We start from the raw sequence: 12,618 nt of genomic DNA, 5'->3' as shown, positions 1-12,618 counted from the left end.
TTCATTCAAAATGGCTGGTTTTTGTTCTCTTAAAAAAAATAACATGCATCTTGCAAAGAAAGGCAAAACTTCTCCCCTTTGAGTCAGAATGTGAATTTTATGCTTAATTTCACATTTCCTCCATCAATCGTAGTAATTACTGCTACATTCCTAGGAATGTACAGAAGAAGCATTTTTCTTTTAAAATAATAGTTTTACTTTTAGATACTATGAAACAGCATAAGGAGCCCCACGTTGGTAGCAGAGCTGCTGAAATGGGAGAGGAGTCTTCAAATATGAAACTACAATAATACCTACCAGCTTGATTCACAGAAGCAGTTGATAAGGAAATTTCTTGCTAACTCCAAAAGGCCATCGAATATTATTTTTCACTTCATGTTCTCATATCATAAATCAAGTTTGCTCATTAGGTGACTACACCTTGAACAATTTCGTATTTCTACTTACTATCAAGGCATGTATTAGGGCAGTGTTCTTTCATATGGTCCAATGTGGCATTCAGATATAGAAAAGAACTTAAATAAAACTCAATTACATTTGCTATCAATGGGTGAAAAAAACACCTCATGAAATTCTGTGTGAAAGCTCAATAACATCTCACTAGCTTCCCTTCTAAAGGAAAAAAAAAACTGTATTAAAAATCCCATTTTCTCTCTGATTATACTAAAGCAATATGCAATGATTTCCATGTGCCTTCAAGAACAAAATTTGGACAATCTTATTGTTGTATCGGTCGTGGTATAAAATTTAATATTTTAGGTAAAATCATACTATAATAGTTTTCATTTCTTTTGATGAAATTATGCTATGAATTTGACTGGCAGGCACAGTGTCAACCTGGTTTTTTAATGTAAGTTTTAATCTATTAGTGTTTCACATAAGAAACTTGTGAAAACTCTTCCAAGCATATTACTTTTTCATTACATAAGAACCCTGTAATTTTACATGCCAGATAAGACAGATCACCTCAAAATGAATGCCTATTCAAATCTATAGAACATTATTTTAGATGCACTGTTCTTTTTCTGAACCAAAAAGACCTGAAATGTGTGAGGAAACAGATGACTTCCAATGCAGCTTCAATAAAATTTATTTATTGTGCTTTTTGTTTCCTCCTAAAAAAAATGACTGTGGAACCTGACAAATTTAAGATGTACAACTTATACATAATAGATATTTGGAAGCAAATGCAAAAGGTAAAAATCTTTACATTAAGAAAGTGAACATTTAAAAGAAAAACAACTTTTCTTTCGCATTTAGATTTTGATTTTCTCTCTCTGCTGCATCATAAAATATTTGAGATTTGTTTACTTATGTACTGTTATCATCACATATGGCATGTTTCGGAGTTAGCAAAAGAAAAAGGGATGATCCCTGCCCCAAGAAACTTACAATTTAAATTTCAGCAAAGGGAATAACAGAGAGAGAAGAGAAAGAGAGAGAAGGGAAACTAGACTAACAGCAATAACTAAACACGTAGCCCAGGACTCTCAGAACTCTAATTGTAAGTGACTCCACCTGTAAAAAAGGTAAAGGGACCCCTGAACATTAGGTCCAGTTGTGACCGACTCTGGGGATGTGGCACTCATCTCGCTTTATTGGCCAAGGGAGCCGGCGTACAGCTTCCAGGATCATGTGGCCAGTATGACTAAGCCACTTCTGGCGAACCAGAGCAGCACACGGAAACACCATTTATCTTCCCGCCGGAGCGGTACCTATTTATCTACTTGCACTTTGATGTGCTTTCGAACTGCTAGGTTGGCAGGAGCAGGGACCGAGCAACGGGAGCTCACCCCGTCGTGGGGATTCGAACCGCCGACCTTCTGATCGGCAAGCCCTAAGTTCTGCGGTTTAACCCACAGTGCCACCCGCATCCCAACGACTCCACCTGTAGTATTTGGTAAATTTACAATGATCCATCTCTGTCATTGGAGGCTGACTGACTGTATGTTACCTGGCCCAAATGGGTTGTTGCTAAGATATAAAGCCTTGAAAAACATGATACTTAGGTATCTATTGGAATGTTTGTATGCTTATGAGCAAGCCTAGACCTTGAAGTCAGCTAGCAGGGCCCTTCTCATTGTGCTACTACAAAGAGTTTGAGTTATGTAGGGGATAAGGAGGCACTTCTTGGCATTTCACTAAGTCCCTACACAACTCACAACCATTGTGGTAAGACAACAGTAGGTAACATGTGGGATCACTTGAACTCCCTGGTATGTTATTTTGATGTGTGAAGAGATAGTGCCAGCTAGTCACACTTCCCACCCCTTGAAAAGGCTATACACAAAAAAGTTGAAAAAGGCTTTTCCATGTGAGGTAAAACCCTGGTTCTCCCAGGATTCCTCTCCCATCACGAAGGAGCCCTAAACATGCACATACATAGGGCCACTTCACATGGCTGCCAAATTTACAGCCAGCATACCCATCCATAGGCCTGGAGGGGTGCCAGCAGTGTATGGGGGGGTGTCTGAACACTCATCTCAAGTGGGAGGTTAAGGCCAACATTTGTTGACATTGCTGTCCAAGTAATACTTAATGATAGCTGTGACAGAGAGGGGAAATTTATTCTGGACTGGAGAAGAACCAGGGAAGGAGTATGCATGATTAAAGAAGACGCTTTGTTGCATTTGTGCTAGTAAATAATTTTGCATAGCCAAATAAGTTGGTTGAAGCTATAGTTTGTTGAACACACTACAAACTATCCCACAGACAAACAAACCATGTTTTGTTTCTCCAGCATTTAGGGTTGTTTCTCTCTCCCACCATTGCTCTTGACTCATGCCTTCATAGTTTGGTGAAAGTCATATCTAAAACCAACCAAGGTTTATAAGCCAACAACAAACAATGGTTTTAGCTTGTGGTTAGTTGGAAGTAAACAAACCATAGTTAAGCCAATATGTAATGTATAGCCAGCCATGGTTTAGTGCTATGTGTGAACCAGGTCAGTAAAAACCCTCTTATTACATCAGGATCCACTAATAATTAGAGTACAAAAAAGTCAATATTTTTGTCATTCTGACAAAATTTGGCATTCCTAAAGAATGATGAACATAAAATCTAGTCTACTGTATAATGAACATACAATAAAGTCCTTATACTTCCCTCTGCTGCTGGTAAGCAGTCCGCCTTTATATTTTTACAGGACTGTGCAGGTACATTTAAATCATCATCATCATACAGCTGCTTTTGTAATTTCAGTAGAATGAAAAAATGTCTGCATGTCAAAGGAGAAATACCCATGTGCCAAATAGAAATCTTTATGTATTGTGGCAATATGGTAAAAGAAACAGGACAGGCAGCATATTGCCAAAGGAACAAGCCATTTCTTAGAACAAAAAGGATAAATTTGCTATAACTGAACAAAAGGAAAGTTTGGATTTCATGTTTCGAAGCCACGTGCTTAAAGTTTGTGATCCTTTAGCAAATGCCTGGCAGTTGGCCTTCTTGTAACTCTAAGAGAATGTTACCTTATATATTGCAACTTGGTTTGGAAGGTTAACAAGTATGATTTTATTTCTGCAGGTCAACTCAATGGAATTTCCTATTTCAATAAAGCTTAGATTCAGTAAGATTTAGAGAACTTACAAATGTTAACATCTGAAATCTCTATTTTCTTTCTTTATCTTCAACTCTTTACATAAAAAAGAGGGAAAAGCCCCATCTACAGTATACATCTAGAGCAGTATCATACCACTTTAAACAGTGACGGCTTTCCCCAAATAATCCTATACACTGTAGTTTGTTAATAGTGCTGAGAGTTTTTACGAGATCCCTATTCCACTCACAGAGCCACAGTTCCTAGAGTGGTTTAGCCACCAATCCCTTCTCAGGAATTGTAGCTCTGAGGGGAAAAGGTGTTTCCTAACAAATCTCAGTACACTTAACAAACTACAGTTCCGAGGATGATTGGGGGAAGCCAAGTCTGTTTAAAGTGATATAATACCACCTCAGAGGTAGACTGAGGGGCAGGGAACCTTGGGAGTGCCACAGGGGATGTTGCAACTATTATTAGAATGGAGTGTTGAGAAGCAGGGGGCGCCAAATCTTGCTGTCGCACAGAGTGCCACTCAAATTTAAGATCTGAGGGTCCGCCACAAACTGCTTTAAATGTATAGCATGGATGGGCCCTAAATATATACCATACTTTTCTGTCTATAACCCCCCCCCCCAATTTTAGGACTCAATTTTAGGAAATGATGGGAGATGGCCCAAAGTTCTTGTTCCTCTCTCCCCCCCCCCCATGCAGCTGGGAGCAGGAAACAGTCCCTAAATCATTTCCCACATGCAGTGGCATTGAGGGAAGTTGAGCTCCCGCCAGCCATCCGACGCAACTTCCTCTCATGCCGCCGTGCAGGGGAAATAATCCAGGGAGTGCCCACTGCGTGCAGCGGCATCGGGGGAATTTGCAGTCCCATGGGAATGCAACCTCCCCCGATGCCGCCGCCACCGCTGCATGTGGGAAATGACCCAGGGAGCACCTGCCACATGCATCGGCATCGGGGGAGGTTGCACTCCTGCCAACGAGCTGGCTAGAGGTGTGCAGCTTCTCCCCACACGCACACACACACAGCTGCAAGCAGGAAACACCCCCCCCCCCAGATCACTCCCCACTCGCTGCAGCATTGGGGGAAGCCGCATTCTCGCCAACGAACTGGCTGGCAGAGCGCCGCTCCCCCCCCCCCATGCCACTATCCATGTATTGGACGACCTCAGTTTTTTGACGTTGTTTTTGAGTTAAAAAACCTCGTCCAATACATGGAAAAATACAGTACAGTACTTTGTTTTACATGCTTATGGTGCATACAAATCAATGATACGTTGTATGGGTTGGCAAACTAAGGCCTGGGGGCCGGATGCAGCCCAATCACCTTCTAAATCCAGCCTGCGGAAAGTCCAGGAATCAATGTGTTTTTACATGAGTAGAATGTGTGCTTTTATTTAAAATGCATCTCTGGGTTATTTGTGGAGCATAGGAATTCGTTCATTCCGCCCCCCCCCAAAAAAAATAGTCTGGCCCCCCACAAGGTCTGAGGGACAGTGGACCGGCCCCCTGCTGAAAAGGTTTGCTGACCCCTGATACATTGTGAAGGCAATTTACAGGGTAAATAAAGAGGCATGTCTGCCTAAGCTTTTTATCACTCTAACTTGACTGGCTATTGTTTTCTAAAAGAAGTGAAGATTCTTTTAATGATTATGATTATTAATAACATTTATCAATTGCTTTACTAATTAAAAATAACTCCATGTGACTTACAATCACAGTAGAGATACTAAAACCAATTACAATAAACACAATCAATAAAAACCTTAACACCACATCATCCGCACAAATAAAGACATGTCATGCCAAAAGAAGCTGTGACTACTTAAAAACCCTTCAAACTAAGGGCCAAAAGCCCAGGTAAAAAGGAAGGCTTTTGCCTGCTGTTTAAAACAAGGTAACCTTGTTGGGTTCCTGGAAGTTGGAAACAGGATACTGGACTGGCTTGATCCAGAGTTATTCTTTGTTCTTAAATTCTAAAAAAAATCTGACAAACTGCTGGTGGAGTCAGGAGACAGGCTTGGTGGTCAGAACTATTACCAAATTAAGTGGGACTGTTACCGATTCCCACACTGAAGCAATTATAAGCCAGTGTGGTGTAGTGGTTAAGAGCGGTAGACTCCTAATCTGGGGAACCGGGTTCGCATCTCCGCTCCTCCACATGCAGCTGCTGGGTGACCTTGGGCCAGTCACACTTCTCTGAAGTCTCTCAGCCCCACTCACCTCACAGAGTGTTTGTTGTGGGGGAGGAAGGGAAAGGAGAATGTTAGCCACTTTGAGACTCCTTAAAGGGAGTGAAAGGCGGGATATCAAATCCAAACTCCTCTTCTTCTTCTTCTTCTTCTATAAAATACATAAAGTATAAAGCATAAAAATATTATTTTTACCTGATAAGACAACTTCAACAAGGTCACCTTCTTGGATATCAGTAGCTGACTTCACCAACTGGAGAATATTTTCAGTGGTAGGGTCATGGCGAAAAAGTAGAATTTTATCATACATTCCATAAAAGCCACATTCAGGAAACTGAAAATGAATAAAATTGAGAATTTGTTTCAGTGACAAGTAGTATGTAAGCATTCTTTGGTTAGTTTGAATCAGTACAATAAGGGGAAAACAATGTTGGCTGAGGTGCTAACTGAAATTCCTGAGAAAGAAACCACAAATCATAATACCAGCAGCCCTTTTCTGCAAGAGTAGAGGCGATATTGCTTATACATTCCATTTTAGATTTGCAAAGTGCGATTCTTATATGGTGATTCTGAAAACACAGTCTTTTCAAAATTAACATTTAAACTTTCTATAGAAATACAAGAATACATATTGGTTTATTTGTTTTTTATTTATTATAGGCAGTATCCAATTTACTCATGTCATCAGTGAATGTGTTTTTCTTGTACAACAGAACTTTCCCCATTCTTCTCCCTAAATCTGTTTTGGGGGTTACCTCAACCTCTGGAGCAGTTTTGGGGTGGGCGTGGGATACACACAAAGAGAGTAGAAGGGTGAATTCCCATTGCACAAACGGAAATCCTTGTGTTTATTGGATATCACCCTATAGATCCATATAAGGTGTGTAAGAAGGGGAAGGTTTGTAACCAGCTTAAATGATAGTAGGTTGCTTTAGTTTAAATCCCAAGTAGCACTTTCCTTTAGTTCACTTATCAAAGGCTTGAATAAGTTTCCTCAATGATTAGAATAGGGAAACTAACAAACGTTTACATTTTTTACAGAAGTGGATGAAATTTGCAAGCATCAAAACACCTCTCTGAGCCCAAAATTTCAGACTGATGGGCATTTGCCTCAACCCCTCCCAGAAACTGCCTTGGGGACAACACAATTTTTTGCCCCATTTGTGCTCTAACCCTAATGTGGATGATACTTTACTGAATATGTGAAAGGGTACACTAACATAGTGTTTTGTGCACTGTTATGCTGTATGTGTGTGATACTGTTTCACAACACAAGAAAGTACATAAGCAGACAAGAGGCTTCAGTTGTGTGCTGATTTTTCCATTCCCCCTACATCCCCACTCTACCCTGCATCCTCCCGCACTGCTGTGAATACCCAACCCTCTGGAACAGGGGAGGGGGGAGGGGAGGGGAGGTGGAGGCAATGGGGTCATCATCCCTCCCTCTTCTGTACAAGAGAGTGAAGGGCATTCTGTTTCATGAGTGGAATTCCGCTCACAGCTTTTGAGCTCTTGGTGTTTGCTGTAGCAGACTAACAACTGTTCTTCCTTTTGATGTTTGCAAAGCAAAGGCATTCAAAGTACATATAAATTGCAATTTCCTGCATTATGATATGACGCTCAGTAATATACAGTCGTACCTCGGCTCCCAAACGCCTTGGGAGTCGAACATTCTGGCTCCCGGATGATCAAAAACTGGGAGTGTTCCGGTTTTCGAACGTTCTTTTGGAAGCAGAACGTCCGGCGGGGCTTCTGCGGCTTCTGATTGGTTGCAGAAAGATCCAGCAGCCAATCAGAAGCTGCACTTTGGAAGTCAAACGTTTTGGAAGTCAACGGATTCTGTTTGACTTCCAAGGTACAACTGCAATGAGATTTTTCACATACAAATCAAAGATTTCAAATTGATAGACTTGCAATTTTGAACATGAATCCAGGATTGTGACTTATATACGCATGCAAGCAAAGAACAGATATATAAATAAAATTCAATAGCTACATTTGTAGTTCATACACATCACAAAAAAGGTACAGGGTAGTCAATCACCTGCAGACAGAAAAAAAATAGCCTAAAAGTTTTAAAATAAGAGCCAGAAGAACTTTTATGTGCCTTCTAAAATCTTGTTTCAAAATAACAACAAAAAGCAAGCAAGTCTGCTCAGCTCCAGTTTGCTTCTCAGTCTTTCTCACCATAATACCTGCCAAGATTGTAAATTGCTCCAACAAGCACTTAGGAAAAGCCGTTTCCCTAAAATAAACATTGCTGCTAATATAACGTCAGCTTTTCCAAACACTTCAGGTAAACAAGTTTACTCACTATTTGGAAAATACCCAAAGAAAACACTGAGGAATCTAGCCACCAACAAGCTTTTCTTACCAAAAAAAAAAAAAAAAAGGAGGAGGGGAATAAGTATGAGTATCCATGTTGAAGGAGACACAGAGGTGCACTATGATTCTCAGGTGTCCTTGCTCTTCAAAACTGAAACAGGGAACTGAAAACCACTCTTGGATTTTACTACTTTCCTATCTATTACTTCAGCTAACCAGTGATGTTGCTCTCAGTATTTCTGCGCTTCTTTTTTGTTTTCTTACTTAAATTTATGTTCCTTTTTAAACAAGATTTGTCACCTCTCTTTTACCTCAGACTTCTGCTGCTATTGTTTTCTCACAGGAACCTGCTTCATAATTCACTTCATTCCTTAAGATGTTGTAGTGCTGAGTTGTTGCTTAAAGAAAAAAAAAAGGAATAAGGTTTCTGTTTTCCTTGCTTTCTCCTTCTTTTGCAGGCTTTCGGGCAGGGTGTGTATGTCAATTCTTTACCCACTTCCTTTCACACACTTTAAACTCCTGCACTGGAAGTCTGATATCTTCTTTCGACTTGCAGTACTATTGTTAAGCTGATGCTGTTCCAGCTCTATCTTTCCCTCCCTCTTGTCTTACTGATATTTCCAACTGCCTTCATAGCCTCGCACATCACATCATTGTCTCAACCAGAAGGGTGCTTATTGTCTTGCCCCCTAAGCTTTCAATTTCACATTTGTTTTTCCCTTCCTTACAAATCACCATTCTTCTTTGTTCGCTGCAAGTTAAGAACTTGGATTCCGTCTCACTTTTCACTTCACAAAACTGCTCTTATCAATTATATCTACATATTTTAAAAACAAATCCTTTCTTATCTACTGATTGTATAAACACCCTTATTCAGAGGCTCATTCCATCCCACGATGATTACCATGATATATTTTACTTAGCAATTTTCCTGCTTTTCAGTTTAAGGATATAATCCTGTACACACTTAACTGGAAGTAAGCTCCTTTTAAACTTTATTAAACTAAAGTAGCAATCCCAACCATACCTACTCATAAGTCCCATTAAATTCAATACAGCTTACTCCCAGATTACTCACAAGTCTTAACAAACTACAGTGCCCATAATCCTCTGAGAGAAAGAATGTGTCTTAAGGTATACAGTGGTACCTCAGGTTAAGAACTTAATTCGTTTCAGAGGTCTGTTCTTAACCTGAAACGGTTCTTAACCTGAGGCGTGCTTTTGCTAATGGGGCCTCCTGCTGCCACTGTGCCGCTGGTGCACAATTTCCGTTCTTATCCTGGGGCAATGTTCTTAACCTGGAGCAACCACTTCCTGATTAGCGGAGTTTGTAACCTGAAGCGCCTGTAACCCGAGGTACCACTGTAGTGTGTACATAGCCTCAGCTTTCCCTGGCTTCTTCTATTATCAATATTAAGATTAAACTACACATTTTAAGTTCCTTCTTGTTCCTGTCCCCTATCTATTTTTATTTCTTCCTCTTGCTATTCTTCACATGCTAGTCGTCTTACCAAACTTCTGCTACCTTCTGCTATTTCTCATCCTGATGCTTTCACTCCCCTGTTGCTATTTAGAAGGGCTTCTCTTTGTCCTCCTTTACAAAATGATTAAGGACTCCTCTCTTTGCTCTTGCTGCTGCTGATCTATTTTGATTCTCTTGTTTGGGGCTTTTTTGCCACTCATTTCGTTTGCCATTAGTTTCTCCCTCTCTCTCTCTCCATATTCTCATGTTTTTTAATCTCCATTGCCAGACAGGAGGAAGGGGTCTCTGCATATTTAAGGGAAGAAGACAATGTCAAACTGAAGGTGTTGGCAAGAAAGCTTCTGAAAACTATGCAAGCTAATAACTCTGCTGATCTTGCAAGATTGAACTTCAATCACAATTCCCCTGCCTCTTTCTCAGTAGTGTTAGTAGTTCCAAATATTAACTTTGACTCCAGACCACACATACTTCCCTTTGCATACTAGAGTATCCTTCCATACTTTTAAGATTAAAAACTATATTTTGACAGTAATTCTATGGCTTCTATGAAATTCTGGAGAACACTGTGCAAACCACATAAATATCAGAAGCCTTAATTTCTGACCTGCTTCCCCTTCTACAAGGGCTTCCGCTGATGCGGTTCATTAGGTTAACACTGCCCTGTGCCTTTACAAATACACACATACAGTCTTCTTCTGCACCCATGTTTTGATGGATTGTTACCTGTCCAGGTAAACAAATTAGAGATGACATTGTTCCCTTAAGATACAGGTGGGTAACCTTCAATGCTCAATGCTTTCTGAAGCTGCCCCATTCTTCCAACCCATAAATTCATTTCATTAGTTTCCTCCTTGTTATTTGCCGGCTTTTAAAACTATTCTCTCCTTCCCCAACCTCTTTCTATGTAGTTACAGAACAACTGGAAGGGGAAATGTTTTATTTAATAAAAATAAACTGATTTTTTAAACACATATTTTCCTCGTTGAACTGCTCAGGTAAAAGCAGCTTTCCCCCAGCTGTCTGAGAACAAATTAGGAGGCTTCTGGCCAAGAACAAAACAGCAGGCTTCTGTGCTCTGTGTGTGCATGTATAGCATACAAAAGTCAGAAAGGAACTCAGTGGGGCTTACTTCTGAGTAGATAGTGAATTGTAATTTGAAGTAGCCATGGTGAAAAATGCAGCAGGGTGGTCTTCATTCCCTCTTAATTAATCCAGAACACTTTTGTCTCCACTCACCACCAACCTACAGCCCTCAACAGATTATCCTCAAATGTATGAGACCTTCAACAGAAACAAAATTGCCCACTCATGGTTTTAAAAAAATAAATAAATGCAGTCCAAGAGGATCAGATGAAAAAGACTAGCTACTACAGAATCCTGTTTCCAGCAGTGGTCAGCTACATATTTCCCAGGAATCCCTCCTGAAGTGATATTTAGTGGCATGGCTGATGGGTAGACTTATCACCCATGCATTTGTCCAATTCCTCTTTAGGCCATCTAAACCCATAGACATTATCACATACTGTGGCACTGAATTTTTTAAAAATGCATTATGTTAAATACTTGCTTTTCTTTGTCTCAAATCTACTGCCAGTGAAGTTCATTTAGAAGAGCAGACCCAGAATAGCTGGCTGCAAAATAAAATCGGCACTCCCAATTCTAATTAACAATGCAGAATTTGTTGTCTTAAGGTTCTGAACACCTTTGAGTGTGATGAAGGTTCCTTTGTGCACATCAGGCCCATCAGGAACTGTTTAGAAATAAGCACATCTATTTTTGCCACTATGGTCTGAAGGTGCAAGGCAAGGACATGTTTTCGTTCTCAGACTGTTTCTGTGCATTCTTTTACACACAAAGGTCTTCTCTTCTCATTCATGAAGATTCCTATAGCATTTCGTAGGCCTCATTTCTATAAAAGCTTCAGAGCGGTAAAATGCAAGCCAGACAAGTCACTGTGACAGCTGAGTTTCAATCATTGTTTGGTTGCCATGGCAGCCCAACCAGGCTTTTTAGCAGATTAAACACTTTATTTATTGGACAGAACAAACAAATGCATATTGGCTTAAAACTTACAAGATACGCAAACACACACACCACCACCCCCAAAGTGTGGCAAGTATATCAAATAAGATTTAAGACCTCAAGGTTTTGTTGAGTTTTTCCATTAAAAAAACTTTAGTAAGGGAAAGACAGGGAAATAAAACCAAGGTATCTCAGTGTGCATTAAACATGTTCAGAGTCTATGAAAAGCTGACTGTTTTAGAAGATATCTCTACAGGAAAGAGATACAGTGGTACCTCGAGTTACAGACGCTTCAGGTTACAGACACCACTAACCCAGAAGTAGTACCTCAGGTTAAGAACTGTGCTTCAGGATGAGAACAGAAATCACATGGTGGCAGCACGGAGGGAACGGGAGGCCCCATTAGCTAAAGTGGTACCTCAGGTTAAGAACAGTTTCAGGTTAAGAACGGACCTCCGGAACAAATTAAGTACTTAACCCGAGGTACCACTGTAGTTGCTTTGGAAGACGATAATCAGTCATCAGGTTAAGAACAGGTTAAACCTCAGGTTAAGAACAGTTTCAGGTTAAGAACGGACCTCCAGAATGAATTAAGTTCTTAACCTGAGGTACCACTGTAAAGCTATAAAGATGGGCTAGAGGTACAATGAGGGGAGGAGGAGAGAGAGGGAGAGGGAGAGAGGAGGCTTTAAAAAAAGTTCCCATTGGCATCCTACCTACACTTGGGAGTGGGAGTTCTTCCTGATCAGGTGAGCAGGAGGGACTCGGAAATGATTCACACAACCAACTTTTTACAATGTGTGGAGTAAACAGGACTGGCCCCCACCTCCAATTATTTTGGCTTCTTTTACTAGTCTTGGGAATGCTCCAACATGGATGAGCTTCTCTTCTGAAATGCATCCTTCAACTAGAGAAAACTTTATTTCTTGCCTAATGAAATTTTCTATGTACTTCAGTTCTGCAGACTGTCCATACATTAGGACTTGGTATTTAAAAAACACACACACACAAAATCAGACTATATTCCAAAGCCCTTCAGACAGCAGCCCTGT

General features: G+C 40.4%; 1 protein-coding gene across 1 annotated transcript in view; it reads right to left on the bottom strand.

Annotated features, from left to right (window-relative positions):
* The window catches only part of PRKD1 (protein kinase D1), a 101,654-nt gene that overhangs the window by 44,237 nt on the left and 44,799 nt on the right, over positions 1 to 12,618 (bottom strand). Inside the window, exon 3 of the mRNA XM_081859425.1 lies at positions 5,932 to 6,070. Coding sequence (XP_081715551.1) covers positions 5,932 to 6,070 — 139 coding nt within the window. The remainder of the gene's footprint in view (positions 1 to 5,931; positions 6,071 to 12,618) is intronic.

Source organism: Podarcis erhardii, assembly GCF_964252035.2.
Source record: "Podarcis erhardii genome assembly, chromosome: 1".
NCBI lineage: Eukaryota > Metazoa > Chordata > Lepidosauria > Squamata > Lacertidae > Podarcis > Podarcis erhardii.
Note: the sequence above shows the minus strand (reverse complement) of the source record. Positions and strands in the feature narration are given on the sequence as shown.